This window comes from Penicillium psychrofluorescens, assembly GCF_964197705.1.
Source record: "Penicillium psychrofluorescens genome assembly, chromosome: 5".
NCBI classification, from domain to species: Eukaryota; Fungi; Ascomycota; class Eurotiomycetes; order Eurotiales; family Aspergillaceae; genus Penicillium; species Penicillium psychrofluorescens.
In genome coordinates this window covers 2,463,221-2,484,174 of record NC_133443.1, presented here as the reverse complement: position 1 = coordinate 2,484,174, position 20,954 = coordinate 2,463,221, and the positions used below count along the sequence as shown (strand labels likewise).

The window sequence follows — 20,954 nt, the reverse complement described above, 5'->3', positions numbered from 1 at the left end:
TGTCTGGCGCTGGAGTGGATCCTTGGTTCAGGCCGGCGCAAAATCTCGCGCCCTATACAGGGCCATGATTAAATCATGCTATTTGCATATGCGATTTCATCTATGGTTATGCTCACTACTGGAAGGTATCAACACTTGAACGCTAATACAGCACGAGACAAAATCAAGATAAAAATGGTTCGTCAGTTAATGTGACCGAGTGACTCTTTGCAATCTAGATCGATACAGCGCACTGTCGCAATTTCTGCTTTGGATTGTGACTGAGAATGGATGCTTCCAAGATTTCAAACGCTGTGATTGCCTGCCAAAGACGATGTGCCATACCACCATGTTGTCGTGTATTATCCGAACGGGAATTAAAACGTTTAAATATCACAGGAGAACGAGACCAGACTTGACCAACATAGGGCACTCAACGGCTGCTAGGTGAATTATCGCACGGATCAGTTCCAATTGATGAAAGGTTGTTTTGAACTAATACATTTGACAACTTCCCTGTTTGTATCTGTATCCTGAGTCTATTTACATTCTGTTTGTGTCTACTGAAGTAGACCTATCAGTTCCCACATCTTGTACTGCTCAAGATTATACACAACTTCCTTGATGTGTCTGGCTTGGTCTTCTCCGTAAACAGGAGATGCTAATCCAAGGTACTTGGCGAACACTTTGTCGCTAGAGAACTCTCCGGCCCCATCCTCCGGCATTGGCTGAATGATCTCTGTGATGACAGAACCACCCACAAACTCAATTGCTATTTTTTGTTGGAATTTGTGCAATGATTTATCAGATGAAATGTTGATCCGATCAGTCAAAGCATGAAGATCGGAATCATGCAATCTATCATACCCGGCCCAGCCAGTATATCCACCATGGAGCCAAGCTAAGGCAACCTGATAGTAAGCCGAGAATTGGGCGTCCACGATATTCTGTGGGTGTATTTTATTGGGCGTGGGAGCCCCAACAATAGGGAGCTGGTATTCTGGAAGGCGAATTGTGATAGACTTGACCTCCTTGCTGGGCGTGCTATGGGTTCGCAACTTGTCCACCATAGCAATGAGTCCATGCGTCATTCGACAGGCTGGAAATGGCTTCCAGATTGACTTCAGGAACTCCCATTCAGTCCCGAGTGAGTGAAGAAGCTTGTCGTAATCGACCTTTGCCGGAGTGTATGCGTTGAAAAATCCAAATCTGCCCTCAAAGATCTTTTTCGCACCAACAACTCCTGATTCTGCTAATTCCACGCAAAGCCAGGCGTCATGGACTGCAAATCCTGGATGCAATCGCTTGTTCCAAGACCCATTCTCGAGGTATTGCATTGATCCGGCCGCTTTTGATCCCGCAAGGCCGAATGCCATCTCGATGACAGGTACGGAAAGACCCTTGATTTTCGCAATGGTCGCTACAGCCCCGAAAATACCGGCCGTTGCGGTGTTATGGAATCCTCTCGAGTAAGCTGCTTGACCAAGAGCTCTTCCGAGACGGCATGTCACTTCATACCCCACTGCAAGTGCGACGAGAACGGTTTCACTACTGACAGATGTCTGCTCGGCGGCTACAAACCCTGCCGTTATTGTTGTAACTCCAGCGTGCAGAGAACCATCCGCATATGTGTCATCGAAGTCGAGGGAATGACCAAGGAACCCGTTCAGGAGAGCAGCATACTGAGCGTTGAATTTCCTGTCTTTTCCAATCACAGTGTAAGAACCATTTGCTCCATTGAGCCTTGAGATAGCCTCGTACACAGGTCCAGTAGACTCGGCTTTCTGTGTGGCGGCAGCAGTAACACCGATGTAGTCGACTATGAGGTTTTTCAAAGTTGTTCTCGCTCGGTCATTGAGTTGTTTGTACTCTGTCTGATGCACAAAATCCGCCAATATCTTTGTAATCGGAGGAGGGGCATCTTCAATTGCTTTCTTCGTGGGCTCTGCCGGCGCAAACTCTTTGGGTATATACACCGTCCCATCCATGATACGGCGCGCGGTTCGGATAAAAGAGAGTGTGCGAAACACCGGTAGACCGTCGGATCCCAAATTGACTTCTTTTTGAACACATACACTCATAATTCCGATGGGATGGATGATGTCGAGAGCATCTAGTTCTGCTGCCTTGCCAATCACTTTGTTGACAATAGTGCCAAGGACACGACTGGAAGCTGCTGTGCAAATGGCACCTGTGCCAGCCATGCTTTCATGGCACATTTTATCGAGGAAAAGTCGAGCTGAAACATAGCCCTTGGCCGAATCTTGCGGGGGAGCGACGAATATCGGCAAAGGCGCGAACGGGGAGATTGTGTCCCAGGTTGTCCAATCGTTGGTCAAGCCAAGAAGTTCCGCTACTTTTCCTCGTAGCTCTTGGCATTTTGCAATCCAGGTTTCGTTGGCTGTGAGATCGGCGGCACTCTCATAGCCAGTGATGCCGAAGTCGTGCGCTTTGACGAACACACATGGGTTGGCGACGTCGCAAGTAGTCACTTCGATATCCTTTCCACCCACGCTGACCACATCTATTGGTCTTCCAGTTGGGAGAATTCCTTTAGAGAGGATTGCTCCAATAGACTGATCTCTTTTTAGCGCGTCAAAGGCTATTACAGTGAAAGAAAGAAACTTACTGATCGATAATCCATCAGAATAGGACTCGCCTTCCCTGGAACACCGGCAATCTCCTGGTTTCCTTGGTCTTCAAAGCATCCGCTTTCATCAATTGGGACATGTGCCACAATTTCTTTCTTGGTTCCAGTGTTATAAATGCGAACCTCCTGCGCCTTCTTTCCAGGTTCAATTGAACTGCCCGGCCTGAACTCGACCAAGCCCTCGTCAATGGCAAATGGTCCAACGGCGGACGATATGTTGCCACAATTGCCTCCGTAGGATATTGTGTCGTCTGAAACTCCGACTTGAACGAAGGTATAGTCGACATCGATACCTTGACGGGCCGACTTTTTGATAATAGCGATCTTTGAGGTAACCGCTTTTGATCCGCCCATTCCATCAAGCTGAAGCGGGTCTGGTGACCCCATCATCCGTTTTAACAGGCGATCCCTCTCAGGGCCTGATGGAGGAAGTATATCTTCATGGATGAACAGTGCTTTACTAGTTCCGCCTCGATACAACGCGACAGGGACGCCATAGCTGTTCTGTTTCGGCATGATGGCTGAGAAACGGACTATCTTGAATTCCCAACAGATCTAAATCGAGATTGAGATTCAATGGGTGCTCGGAAGCAAAGAATAATTGATAGTTAATAGCGTTCAATCATGATTCATTTAATAATTTATGTCATGCGCGGCGCTCGGCTCTACATCTCGGCCCGGTGCGGCTTGAGCTGTTTCCCCGCAATTAGTTGGCCGGTCAAAGTAGTGACCGGCTTTTTCTCCAAGTTCGCAAAAAGAAAAAAAAAGGGGACAAGTTCCCCTATTAGCAAATAATTTTCCCATTGGCGTAAGCTGCTGTACTATGCCCTTCAGATTAGGGTCAATTATGACTTTTTAGAAGTGGAACACTGAAATTTATTGCCTACTTGGAACAAGTATGTTCATTGAAATGGGATCCTACCTCTACATTTCCCCTCTATATTCCCCCTTCGTAAGATTTTCCACCAGCAGCCTTATCAAACTCCATTGCCTCATCCAAGCCACAGACACTGTACAAGGAAGCCGGGCCCACATGGGCAGTCTCGTCAGGGAAGTCGCCAGTTTCCTTGAGATACTGCACAGACTTGGTGATAGATAAGAAGGCCGCCCTAGAAGCGATTGCAGGGAATATGATAATCTTGAAGCCGATTTTCTGGGCTTCCGAGACGGTAAGACGCGGGGAGACCCCTCCCTGAACCATGTTGTATAAGACTGGGGTTGGGTGCAGCTCTTTACAAACACGTTCTGCCTCTTCCAGGGTGCGGATGCCCTCGAGAAAAGCCACATCAGCACCTAGACTGATTGCCATTTTCAGTCTGTTTAGAGCGACATCAAAACCAAAGACCTGCAATGCGTCCGTACGTGCGATTATGACAATATCACCGTCAAGTTTTGTTCGCATGTTTACAGCCGCTTTGATCCGTGACATGTACTCATCTTCTGAGACTAGCTCCTTGTTACGGAGATGGCCACACCGTTTGTTGACGACCTGGTCCTCGAGATGTAGAGCTGCAACGCCGGCACGCATGTACTGAGCGACCGTACGGCCTACCATCAATGCACCTAAAAGGCATTAGGTTAGTTTTATTTGTATTCAGCGTCTCCAAATACATTAAGTATCATACCGCCGTAACCTGTGTCTGCATCTGCAATGAGCGGGACCGATGGATCCAAGCTGGAAATGAGAGCCGCATTATCCCTCATATCATTCAGGGTAGTTAGACCAATATCAGGCATTCCAAGTCGGGAAACGGCAGTTCCAGAACCAGTCTAATATCTCATTAATAAGTCCACTATAAGGTTCTCAATAAAAGGTTATTCGAGGCTCACCATATAAAGGCTCTTAAAGCCGGCATGAAGGGCAATACGCGCACTGAGTCCGTCGTATACACCAGGGCACACGACGATCTCATCCTTGGTGGCTATTTGCCGCCGTAGCAAGGATGCCGGGGAGATAGAAGATGTGCTTGTGCTTTCCATGATGAATCTCTTTTGTGCGTTGTTGAACGGACAGTAAATGGAGGCGCGACCGCGAGATATGGCTTGTAAAGCTTCGAGACTTGCTGACTTATACATTTCGGATCGAGCTGAGAATGTCGGCTTATTTAGACTTTTCGGAAGGTTGTGCGAAAGCTGTTTTGCCGGATTGTCGCCGAGGGCACCTAGACCTCAAATCGGAATTAAGGGGTTGACGTCGGCAATTCAGCGAAACAGGGCGGGTAGAACCGCTCGAACGACGAAATAGATGCCGAATTCCCGACTTTCTGGAAGGAAGACATACCGTACACTGCGGTAAGTAAAGGATCCCATTGAAGTGCGGGGAACTTTTGGCAAATGGCTCAATTGCGAAATCTATTAAATGGCCGGGGCTCGGGCCTCGGTGTGACGGGTCCGTTATTCGCTCGAGGTGTAAAATTGGATCTCTTGATTACAGAACGACTGAGTCTCATAGGAGAACTTGAAAAACTGCCTATGCATCTGAGGGCGTTTTCTGCTGGAAGTTAATGTCCAAAATGGCAACAAACGACGCCAGTCTTCTGACCTTGTCTCAGAGGATCTCATATGTCCTGCAGACAATCCGTGGAATCCACATCGAGTCTCCGGTACAAAAGAAAGAATGTAAGAACCAACCTACATTTTTGCTGATTGCAATGATATATAACAATATCTAGGTGATACCGACAACGAGGAACTCGCATATGGAAATTATGTGGCCGTACTCGATGCGTTCATCAACCTCCTGAAAGGCCAAGATAAGCAGAACGAGGCCGATGCAATCCAGCGCACCAAAGACATTGCACTGGAATCCAAGTCTAATGGAGGTCTTGAAATTGATCTGTGGAAAACGCTTGAGCCATCTGCTTGTGATGCACTCGCGTTTTGGGTCGAGGCATGGCTTCAGTCCCTTTCCTCGGCGGAGAAAAGCCGGCAGCTTTTGCGCCCTCTGTCGACACGACCAGTGCAGAGGCGTGGAATGACGTTAACAGAAAAGATCCTTGCACATCACTCTGTTGATCCTATTGCGTCCAATGGACTTACTGCTGGGGACTTTGTGCGAGTGGCTATCGACTGGGTTGCTGCGTCTGAGATATCCTACTTTGTAAGCGCCTTGTTTGGTTTGTCAGTTTGTGAACTTTCGGAACTAACCGAGGGTCTTTTCTAAAGGGAATTAACAAAACCCTTTCTCAGCTCGACTCATTCAGGATTTGGCGCAATGACCGTTTCTGGATTGCTGGGGACCATGTCGTCGATCCTCGAACATACAACACTCCTTTAAATCGCCGGCTTATTAAAGCTACCGATAAAGCTGCACAAGACTTCAAGCTGACTGATTACAAAGGTCCAAATGTGAGCAACACCACTGATTCAACTACTCTGCATCTATGTATCAGTATTGATGCATAATATTTAGTATACCATCATGCACACCGAATTTGTGAGAGAAAGAGCAGAGCCGGGATTACTTGTCCTTGGCTCAGATTCTCGTATAGTCCCTCATGACCCTCGTGGCCCTCAAACCGACTGACTTTTAAATAGATACGTGCTCTTCTGGCGCTGTTGGATGTCTCGCTGTTGGGCTCGGAGCCGCAGACGTAGCGATGAGCGTGATTACCGGCGAAACCTGGTTTAAGGTCCCTGAGTGTATCAGCATTCAATTTTTTGGACAGCCACAACTAGGAATAGGTGGAAAGGATATCATTCTCCATATCCTTGGCGAGCTCAAGCGCAACACAGTGGCCGCTGAGAAAGTAGTCGAATTTTCAGGTCCTGGCTGTCGATACCTATCTGTGGATGCACGGTTTGCAATTGCAAATATGTGCACGGTAAGCCATTACAAGGGAGAAATATGCTTTGGTATATTTTATTGTACTGACCTTTTTTTATAGGAGTTTGGCGCCATAACAGGGCTATTTGTGCCTGACGACATTGTTCATACCTACGTTTCTGGCCGAAAGCAAAAGTACAGACGATCTTCCTCAATCTACTTTCAACCTGATGCAGATGCAGTCTATTCGGGCACATACGAGATTGATCTATCCAAAGTCACACCGCTTTTCGCGATCTATCCTTCGCCCGATGACGTGGTTCCTGTGACGGAGAAGGAAGGTATGCATTTAGACGGATGCTTTATTGGCGCATGCACAACAACCGAAGAAGATTTGATTCTTGCAGCTCTTGTTTTGGATGTTGGTCTGCGGCGAAACTTGCCGTTGGCCCCTGGCAAGCGTCATGTGGCTCCTGGGTCAATTCCTATCCGATCACGGCTCGAGGCCTTGGGCTTTTTGGATATATTCAAAGAAGCTGGCTTCTCAGTTGGAGTACCAGGATGTAGCTATTGTGTCGGTATGGGAGCTGATCAAGCTGGCGAAGGTGAGGTATGGATTTCGTCGCAGAATCGAAATTTCCAGAACCGAATGGGGAAGGGCTCCATCGGCAACCTCTCTTCCGCGGCTACGGTTGCCGCCTCATCTTTTGAGATGAAAGTCACGGACCCGTCGTCTTTTCTGGCGGAGATTGAAGAGAGTTATTTCAATGCGATAAAAAGCCACCCGAAGAGGAGCAAGCCTGCCAACAGTGTCCATCAGATAACGGAAATTCCCTACGTGGAACCTAATTATGATTCATCTATGGCAGATACCAAAGTCAAGAGCACCTCAAGTCTCGAAGGAAATAGCGTTTCTACCAAAGGATCCAGTGCCACAAGATCACCAATCAAAAAAAAAGTCATCAGGTTGGGGGATTTTGTTGACACGGACGCGGTAAGCGCCATATTCTTATAAACCATACTGGGAATTGACTAACTAGAAAAGATTGCACCGGCTGACTGCCTTGTGACTGCCACGACGGATGAAGCATTAGGCAATCATTGCATGAAATACGTGATGCCCGACTTTCGACAGAAGGTACGGGACGGACAAAAGGTTCTCATTGCAGGAAAGGCTTTGGGGGTTGGGTCCTCGCGTGAAGCAGCGGTAAGAGCCTTGAAAGGTAAGTTTATGAAAACAGAAACCTTTGAAGCAAAGCCATTCTTTATTATCCGTGCGGCAACTTACTCGTCTAGGTCTCGGGGTTCAATGCGTTATTGCTCGTTCTTTCGCATTTATTTTCAACCGGAATCTCGCAAACTTGGGAGTCCTTCGCTTCATAATTGATGATAATGATTTCTATGAACTGGCTGTTGATGGAGCCGAAATCCAAATTTGCTTGGATGAACGACAGGTTCAAATTGGTGGATCCACGTTCTACTTCCAGCTGTCTGATATGGAGTTGGCTCTTATTGAGAACCAGGGCATGACCAATGCCTACCAAAAATTTGGAAGTGATATTTTTCAGTCCCTGGCTAGCGGAGGAAAGGTGGTCCATAAAACGACTTCCAGATTGACTAGTGCGGAACCAGAGGTCCCTGCGGCGTTGAGAGATTTGCAATGGTAGATCTTAGTTAGATTGTGCTCATTGAAAATTAATCCTGCATATTAAGAGATCGAGACACAAAGCATCTATAAATACTAAAAAGAGATCTCAATTTGGTTGGTTCAATTTCAACAAAAAAGTATTTTCTCGATTACACGACATCCTTATCTGAGGAGAATTGGAATAATTCTCGGAGTAGAGGGCTTCGATGAAGCTTGATAAAAGTTGCATTGCTAGTCAATAACGGAATTATCAAATTCCCAAATCCATCCAAAACCCTACAATGTGTATCTGAAATCGGGGTGCTTGTCACAAAGCTCCTCATAATCCTTAAGACTGTCAGGGTTGACCTCTCCCCTCGCAGCAAACTCGGCAGCCACAGCATCCCGGCGTTTATTCTCTCTGCCGAAGATCCACATAGTGACCAGGACAGCAACCACACCGAGAGCGTTCAATCCAAGTAGTGTACCATGTCCCTCAAAAAACCGCGGTGGATCAACATAGACCTGCGTGCTGATGATGCTATAGCACTGAATGAAGATCTGTGCCATTGCCCAGGAAGTGGCTCGCTTGGTAAAACCAGCGTGTGAGATCAAGACCCAGGCACTAGACAAAACGACAGCGGGATAAGCACCGGCCGAGACAAAGCAGCATCCCACTACGAGGACAGCTTGACTGGTACTCGTGAGAAGGAGAATATACCCGATCAGGCAAACACCAAGGCAAATTAAAATTGGGATTCCCTTCTTGTTGAACCGATCCGCCAGAATATTTCCAATCGGAAGGGTGACAATGCCAAATGCGTAGGGGATCATGGTGTATAGTTGAGTCATGACTGGAGTCGGATTCTGTTAGCGATAGAATGATTTGATAACATGTAACAAAGTACTCACGCGGTGAGAAGCCGAAGAGACTTATGAAAGTTGGGAGGAAAACTCCAAAAGCAGCCACATTTAAGCACACTGCTGCAACAGCCATTGCCTGCAGCCAAGACTTTGGATCTTTGATAGCAAGCCAGACTTGAACAGATTTTGGCCTTGAGTCTGGCACATTCCGAGCTATTGTATCAAGGGTAAGAATATACCCTCATGGTGGAAAGTGTAGTTCTGACGTACCGATCTTGGTTCTTTGAAAAATCATTTCCCGTTCCTCTTCTGTCTTGAAAACCCAACTTCCATGTTTCGAAACTGTTTCTGGAAATTTAGGAAGGATGACGAGAATCAGGAGGCCCCAGAAAATAGTAGGGACCCCTTCTACCAGAAAAAGCCAACGCCAGGAAGATATTCCGTGGCTGCCATCGAGATTTTTACCAACGCCGTAAGCGATGAGCCCGCCAATTGCACCTGCTATCGGAGCCGGAAGATAGAAAAATGCTTTCAGGAAATCAGTGTGTGCATTATCCATTGATAGACAAGGGTATATACTCACCAGCCCGAGTTCCCACTTCATTAGGATAGTACCACTGTGCCAGATAGAGATTGCCTGTCTGAACCACTGCCTCAAATGCCCCCGTGAGAAGTCGAAGGACCATAATCGGTGCATATGAATGGCAAGCAGCAATACTGCAAGCTATCACACCGAAGAGCACGACGGAGGAACCAAACACCACAGGCGCTGGGATGTACCGCAAGGTCAATGCCGCTGGGAGTTCAAATACCATGTAGCCGACAACTACAGACCATTAATGTTAGCATCATCCTTTGAAAAAACAGGAATTAACAAAGAAATACTGTCAAGTAACGAGACACCCACAGAACATCATTAGGCAGTTGTAGTATTGGCTGCTTGATATATTGAGATCCGCATCCATTCCCATGACTTTAGCATTTCCAATCTGCGTTCGATCCTGTTTATTATTGTTCAATCATCAGGCAGGTGAAATGAGACATAGTGACAGCGTAGTACAAACCAGATAGGCAAAAAAGAAGCACCCAGCCAGCAGAGGCACAATGGCCAGGTCCTGCTTCAGCACCAATCGTTTCTCGCGTGGGGACTTCTCATGTTTGAAGTCGGGGACAACATGGTGCTTCTCTTGGTACTCTGTATGTTCGATTCGTTCCTCCATTCCCTTGTCCTGGATAGCTTCCATTTTGAGTAGGGTAGCTAGAAGCAAGGATGGTCACACAGAACAGGAAGTATCCAGACACAAAAAATAATCCCTGTTGTCGATCTCGCGGGTGAGCCACATCCAAAAATCTCCAGGACCAAGCTCGATCTCTATACCCCATGGGGTTCATGCAGGTTTTGCAGCTTTAGCAAATGACCGGTCTCTACTGTTTTGCCGATGAATCCGGGGTAAAAGCCGATTCTGACCGCCATCTCCGATCAGACCCACATGCTGAGAGACACCGGAAAGATGTGATGCAGTCTACGCAGGACTCAACAAATCGCCTGTCTCAAGAACATATTAAGAATTCAACGCTCAAAGCAATTGGGATATTCTAAAAATCATAAATCAGATGATTGTCACTGGAGCATATAATGATACCGCATGGCTTGATCTGCAGCTATATGCATATTGAAATTAAACTAGCCAGTGCCATGAAAACAAGGAATGCTCACGGATTAAACTCATAAGAAATAATATGATATATATAGTAGACGGGGAAATTCTCTCTGTCCATGCTCCTTGGTCTTCAGTAATGCAAAAGTGATGATTGGAAACAGCTCGAATATCTCGGGCCGTTTACGCAGTAACGCGGGCAAACGCGGGGTTGGGGAGTGGCGCGAATGACTAAGTAGAACGACAGCAGCTCCATCTTGAGGCTTTTGAACATGAAAAATCTCGATCTCAGACCGGCAAATTGCTCTGGACAATGAACGGAACAAGGCGTCCCGGAAGAACCGTTAAGGCATGCACTAATTGCCGGCAGCAAAAGGTAGGCTGTTTCCCGAGTCGCTTTTTCCCTATCCCGCGCTTACTCTGAGAACTAGTTGCGGTGCGATGCTAGCGACAACCCCTCTAAACAATGTTCACGATGCAGTCGCCTGCATTTGGAATGCTTCGTCTTACTGTCTTTCAAGAGAATCAAGAAGAAAACGTGAGCTAGCTCTGTAACGGCCAAAGTGTTGATTTCTGACAAGCACCCAGTAAAGCAGAATTGCAGCAAGAAGTAGAGTTCTTGCGCGAGCAAATGTCAATGGGAGCCCCGACAAGCCCCCCTGTCGACGATCTTCTCATGCAGCCCAATGCTGCAGACCAGGACGAAGTCTCGCCCCCATTTCTATCTAACCCATCCCCAGGCGATCGGACCATAGAATATAGTCCGCTCGCACAAATCCAAGACGTCGGGAATGCTCTGCTGGAACCATCTTTGCTATCAGGAATGTTACATTCTCGGCACAATACCGATTCATTCCCGACATCACCGCGATCTCTGGAAGGCTTCGAGGTGGAAGCTCACAAGATCGACGACTGCTTTTCCTTGTAATGTTTCTCAACCCCCAGTCAACGAGCGCGAGTTCTAATGTTCAATGAAGGTTCTTTTCTAATTATGCTCATATTCTACCAATTCTTGACGCACAGGTCTCACCTGATGAGTATTACCTCCGCTGCCCACAACTTTTCTGGACGATTGTGGGAGTGGGCTGTCGGCAGTATGTTCGAGATCCAACGCTATTGACACGGCTAGCACCGTCAATCCAGAATATGGCTCTATCATCGTTGGCAACACGAGTGGCTGTCATCGACATGATTCAAAGTCTACTTATACTATCTACATGGCCGTTCCCCTTCAATTCAGCCAATAAAGCCATGGTACATATATTTAGCAGTGCAGCCGTGAATCTAGCTCAACAGATTGGCTTGCACGTTGTCGGTGTTGGACAGGATTTTGCTCGTGTTAAGCTCAACCCAGATGAGACGGTAAAAGCTTACCGCGCACAATTATGGCATTATTGCATCGTAATAAATCAGAGGTAAGCAGCTATGCTCATGGTATTAAAGTGAAACGTCGGCTGAGCTTTGATATCATAACAGTACCAGCTATGCAGATGGACTTCTGCCCAGTGTATTAACCGCCATGGACAAGAACGACATCACTCGCGCTCTCGCACTACTCTCTCCGGATCTGCAGTACAGGCACAAAATTCATCAAGTCGCTCTCCATGCCACACAGGCAATACAGCAAGCCGGATTAGCCGAAAGTGATGGGTACAACACGGCACTTTTACACTCTCTAATCGGCACGTTCGACCGCGAGATATCAAGTATGCCGCCTTTGGCAGGTACCAGTGGCATGAGTAAGCCAAATCCTCGCACGAATGCAGATTATTGATGTCTCACATCCACCAAGACAGGATATATTACATTTTAGCCCGGCTGCACATCAGAACATTCCACTTCTTCAGCACCCACAGCCCAGAAAATTTTGCCACACTACTCAGCGTCTACGAGACAGCCGTGGAAGCAATCGAAACAGTAACCTCAACGTGCACACCAGCTGCAGCTTGCACATTTTATATACATCGGATGCTTGTTCTCGCGGCCTTGACAATTCTGAAGATTCTCCGCAGCGACATGCATAAATCAGCAGTTGACGCCCGAACAGGAGAATGCGCGTATTTCTCCGCGATTATGTTTCTTCGACGACTGTCTATGGCCCATGACGATATCAGCGCGCGTGGTGCAGACATACTGGCTCAGATGTGGGCCAGCGACTCTGTTTTCAAGGGCGCTGATGGTACACGAGATAGCCTCACGCTGCGTATTCGAAGTCGGTTGACAATGAGTGTCATATATGATGTTTTCTGGTGGTGGCGTGAGGAGATTGCTGGCTTAGCGAGCCCTTATAAGGAGAAACGGGACGGGAATAGTAAAGGTGACTGAAGCTCCTGTAAATTTGAACAGAGAGACTTGCTAACAATGTGAACAGATACTGAAAGTGAGAGACACGATATCCATGCAAATGACAACCAACGCCAGGACATCCATTCAAGAGCTCCAGCAGAGTTTGACAGCATCCCATACTTCGGCACCGAGTTTGACGACCTCGCAGAATTCAGCTGGACAGGCGCACTGAAAGGGGCGACACTGGACCAACCAGCAGTCGATGAAGCGATCTTTGGAATGACACCTGGTTCGAACTGAAAGGTATTTGCAAGCTGAGCTATGTAACTATAGATAGATAAAAATACCAGTTCAACCAAGACGAGTCCAACACCTACCTAGGCAGCGGGCCAAACATCATCTGGAATATACACCTTCCCATCCATAAGTCTCCGAGACGTCCGTACGAATGCAAGAACATTGTACTCCGGCGCAGCAAGTGAAATAGTTGACGCGCGCTTGCCTTGAACAGCAGCCTCCACTTTGACAGGCATAATACCCAGGGGATGAGAAATATTGAAAATCTCACTCTCCAATGTTCCGGCACCCATCACCTGGTATACCATAGTTCCCTCAATTCGACTGCAAGCTGCTGTACAGGTAGCTATAGTCCCAGCCATGCTATCATGGCACATGTTGTTTAAAATAAACCGGGATGTGATATGACCATCCTGACTCGGCGGGCCAATGAGAGTAACTGACGGTACACCAAGGGACTGCTCGTCGACGAGTTCCCAGTCCCGGCACATTCCCAGTAATTGTGCTACTTTGCCGCGTACTTCTTTACAGATCGCTACAATCTGCGGGTTGTTCGTGATGTCGGCAGCGCTGAGGCCGGATAGATTCTCTACGCCCAGGTCTGTTGCTCGCACGAATGTGGTCAGTGTGGCGATGTCCACGATGGTGACTGGTACACTCTTTTGTCCGATCTGCAGCGTATCCGTTGCATGTCCTGTTGGCAACGGGCCGTTATCCCGGAAACCGCCAATGGTCTGCATAGTTAGACGTTAGATATAAACAAATCCCGCATCCACAGAACATACATTCCGAAAATCCATAAGAATCGGCGCCCCGGTCCCCGGCACAGCAGCAATAGCAAAATCGCCCTTCGAGAGAGCCTTTCCCGAGACGATATGCACAGGAACATGCGCAATAAGAATCTTCTTAATAGCAGTCTGATAAATGCGCACCTCCCTCGTCTTCATGCTCGGATCAACAGAGACACCCTCTCGAAAAGGCGTCTTAATTAACCCCTCATCAATGGCGAAGGGTCCAACACCGGAACTGATATTACCGCAGTTCCCATGGAAGCGAATACTATCCTCGGCAATACTAACTTGCGCGTAGGTGTAATCAACGTCAGCGTCGGCGCGGTCCGAGGTCTTGATAATGGCGACTTTGGACGTGACGATGCGGGTTCCGCCCAGTCCATCAATTTGGAGGGGGTCTGGTGTGCCCATTGCTCGTTTCATTACCGCATCCCGGAGGGGTCCTGGTGGGGGCACGTCTTCGTCTTTGAAGAAGAGGGCTTTGCTAGACCCGCCGCGGATTAGGGCGGTCGGAATCCCGATCTGGTCTGGGAGCATTTTGGAGATTATTTTCAGAGATGAATGAGTAGCTATTATTCACAGGATTCGGTTGTGGCTTGTATATTAATGAGGTGAGACTGGAAGGTAGGTGAGTTGGGCGACGTTGCTGTCCTTAGGCCGGATAGGCCGATCTGGTGCCCATCTCCGAACCGGTTCCAAAACTCCGGCTGTCGTCTGTCAATGGAGCTGTCAAACTAACCGCTTTAGAAACCTGATTGCGTGAATCAAAATTGTGAAACCTACTTTACGATAATGAATAGATGATGTTGCGTGAGGTCCTCACATTGATTAATATACAAATTTATCCAAAATAAAAGCTCGTCCCATAACGCCAGCGCTAAAAAGCTCAACTGAATATTGACCGTGTTCCCCTTGATATGTGCATTAGATGGATATAACCGAATAATAGACAACCCAGAGTTTGGGCGATCAACCCGGCCGTTGGTGAGGGAGGGAGGGGTATCTTTTGAGTGTGGTGAATATGTAGATCAATAGAAACGAGAGGGAGAATTGTGGGCGAGCCAAAGAAAACGCAAGCAAAGCCATATTGTCACAAGAGCGGACCATTTTATGAACGTTGCCTGGCAGTAGCAAATCTTGACTATGATTCTGAGATGCTTGACAAATTGGAATGTCTTTTTGTGCCTGAGTTCAAGCTGAGCTGCGAGCTCTGTATATTCTGTGCCTGGGGCCTTGGATGGGTCATATCAGGCAAGGAGACAGATTGTAGGGGGTTTTCGACAACGCTGCGACGACGAGAGAAAACATCACTCGTAGGTGGGTTATGCTTTTCTCGAGGAGGGTCATTCTGTTGATTGCGGCTGCGGCGTCGGTAACGAAGATACTCGTTCGGAACAGGGTCAACTTGTTTCCTGGCGGCGGGAACAAAGTTGAGATAGAAAGGGAAGATGGCACCGGCACAGAAAACCGCCACGAGAACACAGAATGAGTATGCCTCGCCGCGGGCTAGGTAGGCCGCATACTGCGCGAAGGGGAAGCAAGCGCCACCGCTGATGGCGACGGTCAAGAGGGTTGCAGCGGTTTTTGTGTGTCGCCCCGTTCCGCGCAAAGAAATGGCAAAGATAATGCTGAAGGCACCGCTCTCGAAGAGGTAGACCAGCATCGTCATAATTACGGCTGTGGAGCCGGTGGTCTTCATGCAGAGCACAGAGAAGACGATCATGCCAATGTAAGAGACCATGAGAATCCAGCGAGGCTTCAGGAACCACTGTGCAAAGGCGGCAACGAAACGCCCTACGGCGAAGACGCTATGGCCAACCGTTAACATTTCGAACGCATCAAGGGTAAATCCCGAATCTTGAGAGCCGACGAATGTTTCAAAAGCCGTCGAAAGGACTTCTTGACCCGCCAAGTAGAAAAACTGTGACCACACTCCCAAGGCAAGGGTGAGCCACACCACAGGGACTCCAAGGACTTTGGTCATGTTGTCATCTCGACGGCGGTTGGCTAGCTCCTCCAGGTCTTCGTCAGATGCCTCGGGAATCGGGAAATAGTAGAAGGCCACTGCCAAAAGAACATCAAAAAGAGCAATTCCAAGATAAGTCCATTGAACGTCTACCAGAGAGGCGACGTCCGTGACGCTCTTGAAGAGCACCTTCTGGGCCAGCAGCGGTGAGAGAACGCTCCCGACAGCTTGCACGCCTTGTGAAATGTTCAAACGGATCTCTGAATTTTCAAGTGGTCCACACAGTGCGATGAACGGGTTAGCAGCTGTCTCCAAGACTGAGAGGCCAATTCCAACAATCAAGTTGGATATTGTGAAGGCGGCGGTGGATGTAAGGACAGCAGACGGCCAGAAGACTAGTGCGCCACAGCCGTAGATACACAACCCCGTTATGAAGGTAGATTTGAAGCCCCAGGTTTTGAGGACTGGGCGGCCGACGAGGATTGGACCAAGGACGTACCCGCCAAAGTAGGCACCGTGAAGACCCAATGAGTGCCAGGTGTTAAGATGAACAATACTCTGGAACTGAGCATTGAGGACATCCAATAAACCGTATTCAAATCCCCACAAAAAGAAAAGCACCGTAGTCCAGGCGTTGGGCGCGATCGACTCTCTGTTATTCAACTTGAGCATACTCTCTGGATTCTTCACGTTGACAAAGTCAAAGAATCTAAAATTAGATGGGTATGAAGAGCTGGTGGGAGCCGTGTTTGCCTCTGTGTCTTGAGGCTGGCCGTCATGTTGACTGAGCATATCTATCATCGCCATGGGGGCGTTGGAATTGCGACGACGTGTAGCCATGCTACCCCTTCTTTGCTGCGATGATGATTTTTCACTGCTGTCTGACGGCGAAGATGGTGTTTCGCCGCTTGGAGCGGGCATTGCGGCCGGTGAAGGTATCGCCACGGGACCGTCAGTTGCTCCATGAGCATTCGGGGTATTATCAGATGAGCCGTTTGTGTCTTTGATCAATTTGGGGACGAGACGGGCAACAAGGGGCTTGAGACTGGGAACACATCCACAAATGACCGACACATTGACTTCGACGGCTGACCACATGAAAGACAGCGACGCATACCCTGAACCGCCGGTACAGGTTAGCTAAATTCACACTTGACAAGAACAGAAAGCCCGAACATACAGCTAAAGTCGGCAATTCCAATGTTAGAAATATGGATTGATTGGATTTCCGTTTGATGGGAGGTGGCGGCTCGTTGGAGAAACGCAATCCGGATCACATCGACTACGGCCACGAAGAAACCGAAGCTGAACGTAATGACCAGGATCGCCTTCTGCTTCATGGGTAGCCGCATATTGGTCAAGATCGGCATTGGCAGAAAAAGGATGGCCAGATCGGTGATAATGTTCACTGGCGACGAGGACAGATACAGCGTGATGATATCGGTACATTGCGCACCGTCCGGGACATCGGAATAAAACGCGGCGCTGACGGGATCGCATTGGAAGACATTGACAAGAGTCAATGCGAGACCGGCCGCGTTTACCACTGCAAGGGTCACATAGTTGGCCCATCGAAAGAGTTTCTCGCCGCGTGTGAAAGTCAAGTAAAAGACCAGGATCGAGGTTTTGACGGCCATCAACGCCGGATTCTAGACCAAAGGTCAGTGTCTTGTCATCCTCACGTGTTGTACCAGCAGTAACGTACGTAGAGGACGGTAAAGGCATAATTGGCGCGATTCAGCGCAGGCTCATCTGCAGGAGGGATATCGTGTGCGTGGAGCCCGAGTCCTTTGCTAGTCGCGTAGAACAGGGCAAATGAGAATCCAAAGTCGATCAACTGTAGCATTGTTAATGCGCCGAGTCCGACACATCCCCGGGAGCATGCAGGCTCCGGCTGGAGACGGTACATACCCATGCAAGCAACATCAAATAATCGTGTAACCCAACTCTTCTTACCACGAAGATGCGGGAGACAAACCGCAGGGCCACGAAGATGCTGGCGATGACGAAGAAGGCGATCGAGACCCCCAGCACCAACGGTCGGCGGTCCTGCATGGTGTGTTCAGGCGGGCGACCGTCCTTTAGTACGGTCTTCACAGTAGCGGCTGAGGAATGTTGGCGGTCACAGCCCGCGCATGCTCGGTGGCGTCAGGTTCTTGCGGCGCAGAGGCTCCATCGTCTCGTCGTGAGGTCGAGTACCGTCGACGAAGGTCAAGTGTTAGAAGGAGGTTGGAGGGTGAGAAGAAAAGAATGGTAAGAAGACGGAAAAGAAAAACCCAGATCCAAGTTAGCTTCCCCAGCTTTTCCGGTGAGGGAATAATGCGGAGGATACGCTGCAAACGTGATGATTGGCCGCTTCGGGCTCCGCCTTGTATGCTTTTTGCCCCTCATGGCTGGGGTTGTCTCGGCGCACATCCGAGTCCATCGCTTTCGAACTAATTAGAACCCTGAGCAGACTGGCGGCTTGGCGATAACATACTTCGATCGGAACAGATTCACTGACTGCGTGGATGAGAAGTAGACGGTCTCACCCGGCAATCAACTATGACTTCATCGTGCAGCGACCGGGAACCATCGCAATGCTGATTATTCAAGTCAGCACATACCTTGAGAATACTGAATATTATAACATTATTTCGGCGCGATCGCTTTTCACTTCTTTGTTATACTTTTAATCAGCAACAATTGGATTTCCAGGACATGAACTGAACTAAACCCCTGTAAGACTCTACGCAGACACCCGTCCAAGCCTATCACAGAAAGCATGCGCTCCCCTAAACAGCCCGATCTAAGGAGGATCGCCTCGCTCACAATCTGAGTACGACTGACATGTAGTTAGCTGCATATGTACTGTGCTGTCCGAATCTAAGCGGGCTATGCATCTGACAACGGGGACATAAACATGGCGCCCCTTTCTTTCCCACTCACAAATCACCGAGACCGATTCGATTGCGCAAGATGAGACTGTCGATCGTGCTGGCTACTCTGGGGTTTCTGGGACCTTTTGCCAGCGCCCATACCGAGTCTGCGGACAGCTGGATCGCCACCATCTGGGACCATTTCAAGCAGGCCGTAGACTGCGCCGGCTGCCAGGTAGGGCTAATACGAGCTTGCCGATGGTTCGTTACAACTAAAAACAGTGCGGTTGATTAGGCACTCCTAGGAAGCCTCAGGCTGGTCGCGAAGTTTGGCGAAATTTTCATGGAGGATGTGCTGATCGGGGTGTGCGATATTGCCGGGGTGAGAGAGCATGATTGTCTGGGTTATGAATTTGTACTGACCATATCTACACAGGTCGAAGACCCCGATGTCTGTTCGGGAATCATTCAAAACGAAGGAGCTGCAGTGCACTACTCTCTGTTGAATCTACATATCGGCTCTCACACGGCCACGACCCTCTGTGCCAGCCTGATCGGACTTTGTCAATATCCCCCTGTTCGCCCTGGCAACTTGTCTTTTCCCGTCCCCAAGCCAGCAAAGTCTCGACCTGAGCCTAGTAGGCAACCTCCGATCAAAGTTGTCCATTTCAGCGATACACATGTGGATCTATCCTATGAAACTGGCTCCAACTACGACTGTTCCAAGCCGATCTGCTGCAGGGCATACACCGAAGAAGATGCGCCTGGAAACACATCCACCCCTTGCGGGCCATGGGGTAACCCGATGTGTGATCCACCGTATCGGCTTCAAGAAAGCATGATGGCAGCCATCGCAGACTTGAATCCTGACTTCTCTATCTACACGGGTGACGTGCCGGCGCACAATGTCTGGTCCGTAACCAAGGCAGAGGCGCTTCGTGATTTCAACGCCACATACGGGTCGATAGAGAAAAGTCTCGGGATGGTATTTGCTGCCCTGGGCAACCATGACACAGCGCCGTTGAACCTCTTCCCGTCTAACAAAATCCCAAGCGAGTACAATCCTCAATGGGCCTATGATGCGCTTGCTGCGAACTGGCTCGGTCTAGCTGGGATAGCTTCCATCCACTCCGCTACTCAGCACGGCTCATACTCCGCTGTTCATTCTGAAGCCAAGCTACGCGTGATCTCCTACAACAGCATATTCTACTACAAAGATAACTTCTTCGTGTACGAAGAACCAATGGAATACGATCCGAACGAACAGTTTGCCTGGCTCATTAGCAAGCTACAGCTTGCAGAGAACACCAACCAGCGAGTATGGCTAATCGCACATATCCCATCCGGCAATGCAGACCACTTTCGCGACTACTCCCACTACTTCGACGAGATCGTGCAACGGTACGATGCTACAATCGCAGCTCTATTCTTCGGACACACGCACACAGACACGTTCCAGATCGCATACTCGAATTACAGCAACCGGAACTGGGACACGGCGAGCACGATGGGCTATGTCGCGCCCTCAATGACTCCGACGTCAGGCTCGCCATCCTTTCGCGTCTACGAAATCGATCCCGTCACGTTCGGGGTCATGGATTTCACACAGTACATCGCGAACATCAGCAACCCCTCGTATCAAATCAACCCCAAATGGGAGCCTTACTACTCCGCTAAAAAGGCGTATGGATCCAAGTTATTGCCCCCAGTCCAAGACCCCAGCGCGGAAATGACGCCAGCCTTCTGGCACAATGTCACCGTCGTCATGGAGCAGAATTCCTCAGTCTTTCAAGCTTTCTGGGCTAGACGTACTCGCGGGATTAATGTGACCAGCTGTACCGGCAACTGCATAACAAAGGAGATCTGTGCGCTTCGCGGTGCAGATGCGCAGTATAATTGTGCCGTGCCAAGAGTGGGATTTAGTTTTCGCAAGCGTGATATGACGAGCGAGTATTCGCTACGGGAAGAGGAACTCCGTCCTGAGTGCAATCATGCTGGGATGGGACAGTTGCTGGCGAAGATCGCGCATCGCGCTGCTCTGGAGAATGGGAAAGAGGTTGAACACATCAAGCAAAATGTGGGGTGATTCTACGTCAAGATTCGTGTTTCCATAGCTTTTACCTTTGTTTCCGGGCCGGACTAAACGGGGGGCAAGTTCTATGAAAATGCAACATATCAATACGTGAAAGAGAAGTCCAGCTTATACGACCAC

At 48.8% G+C, this 20,954-nt stretch overlaps 9 protein-coding genes across 9 annotated transcripts; 4 read left to right on the top strand and 5 right to left on the bottom strand.

Moving 5' to 3' along the window:
• Nucleotides 1-539: 539 nt before the first annotated feature.
• Nucleotides 540-3,145, bottom strand: PFLUO_LOCUS8219 (uncharacterized protein; the record flags this gene model as incomplete). The annotated part of the gene is made up of 2 exons (XM_073785932.1): nucleotides 540-2,555; nucleotides 2,609-3,145. 2 exons carry the CDS (start codon nucleotides 3,143-3,145, stop codon nucleotides 540-542), a joined length of 2,553 nt encoding a protein of 850 aa, XP_073642238.1.
• A 421-nt stretch (nucleotides 3,146-3,566) lies between these two features.
• PFLUO_LOCUS8218 (uncharacterized protein) lies at nucleotides 3,567-4,609 on the bottom strand (the record flags this gene model as incomplete). The annotated part of the gene is made up of 3 exons (XM_073785931.1): nucleotides 3,567-4,192; nucleotides 4,255-4,399; nucleotides 4,460-4,609. 3 exons carry the CDS (start codon nucleotides 4,607-4,609, stop codon nucleotides 3,567-3,569), a joined length of 921 nt encoding a protein of 306 aa, XP_073642237.1.
• A 533-nt stretch (nucleotides 4,610-5,142) lies between these two features.
• Nucleotides 5,143-6,226, top strand: PFLUO_LOCUS8217 (uncharacterized protein; the record flags this gene model as incomplete). Its single annotated transcript, XM_073785930.1, has 4 exons — nucleotides 5,143-5,248; nucleotides 5,302-5,729; nucleotides 5,795-5,977; nucleotides 6,167-6,226. 4 exons carry the CDS (start codon nucleotides 5,143-5,145, stop codon nucleotides 6,224-6,226), a joined length of 777 nt encoding a protein of 258 aa, XP_073642236.1.
• Nucleotides 6,227-6,444: 218 nt separating this feature from the next.
• On the top strand, nucleotides 6,445-8,062 carry PFLUO_LOCUS8216 (uncharacterized protein; the record flags this gene model as incomplete). The annotated part of the gene is made up of 4 exons (XM_073785929.1): nucleotides 6,445-6,453; nucleotides 6,517-7,389; nucleotides 7,441-7,618; nucleotides 7,692-8,062. 4 exons carry the CDS (start codon nucleotides 6,445-6,447, stop codon nucleotides 8,060-8,062), a joined length of 1,431 nt encoding a protein of 476 aa, XP_073642235.1.
• A 257-nt stretch (nucleotides 8,063-8,319) lies between these two features.
• Nucleotides 8,320-9,131, bottom strand: PFLUO_LOCUS8215 (uncharacterized protein; the record flags this gene model as incomplete). The annotated part of the gene is made up of 2 exons (XM_073785928.1): nucleotides 8,320-8,889; nucleotides 9,126-9,131. The coding sequence occupies 2 exons, from the start codon at nucleotides 9,129-9,131 to the stop codon at nucleotides 8,320-8,322; spliced, it is 576 nt and encodes a 191-aa protein (XP_073642234.1).
• Nucleotides 9,132-12,686: 3,555 nt separating this feature from the next.
• PFLUO_LOCUS8214 (uncharacterized protein) lies at nucleotides 12,687-13,130 on the top strand (the record flags this gene model as incomplete). Its single annotated transcript, XM_073785927.1, has 2 exons — nucleotides 12,687-12,861; nucleotides 12,916-13,130. 2 exons carry the CDS (start codon nucleotides 12,687-12,689, stop codon nucleotides 13,128-13,130), a joined length of 390 nt encoding a protein of 129 aa, XP_073642233.1.
• Nucleotides 13,131-13,207: 77 nt separating this feature from the next.
• On the bottom strand, nucleotides 13,208-14,455 carry PFLUO_LOCUS8213 (uncharacterized protein; the record flags this gene model as incomplete). The annotated part of the gene is made up of 2 exons (XM_073785926.1): nucleotides 13,208-13,861; nucleotides 13,913-14,455. The coding sequence occupies 2 exons, from the start codon at nucleotides 14,453-14,455 to the stop codon at nucleotides 13,208-13,210; spliced, it is 1,197 nt and encodes a 398-aa protein (XP_073642232.1).
• Nucleotides 14,456-15,059: 604 nt separating this feature from the next.
• On the bottom strand, nucleotides 15,060-17,939 carry PFLUO_LOCUS8212 (uncharacterized protein; the record flags this gene model as incomplete). The annotated part of the gene is made up of 4 exons (XM_073785925.1): nucleotides 15,060-17,002; nucleotides 17,065-17,533; nucleotides 17,590-17,721; nucleotides 17,796-17,939. The coding sequence occupies 4 exons, from the start codon at nucleotides 17,937-17,939 to the stop codon at nucleotides 15,060-15,062; spliced, it is 2,688 nt and encodes an 895-aa protein (XP_073642231.1).
• A 903-nt stretch (nucleotides 17,940-18,842) lies between these two features.
• On the top strand, nucleotides 18,843-20,828 carry PFLUO_LOCUS8211 (uncharacterized protein; the record flags this gene model as incomplete). Its single annotated transcript, XM_073785924.1, has 3 exons — nucleotides 18,843-18,977; nucleotides 19,038-19,124; nucleotides 19,179-20,828. 3 exons carry the CDS (start codon nucleotides 18,843-18,845, stop codon nucleotides 20,826-20,828), a joined length of 1,872 nt encoding a protein of 623 aa, XP_073642230.1.
• Nucleotides 20,829-20,954: the final 126 nt, after the last annotated feature.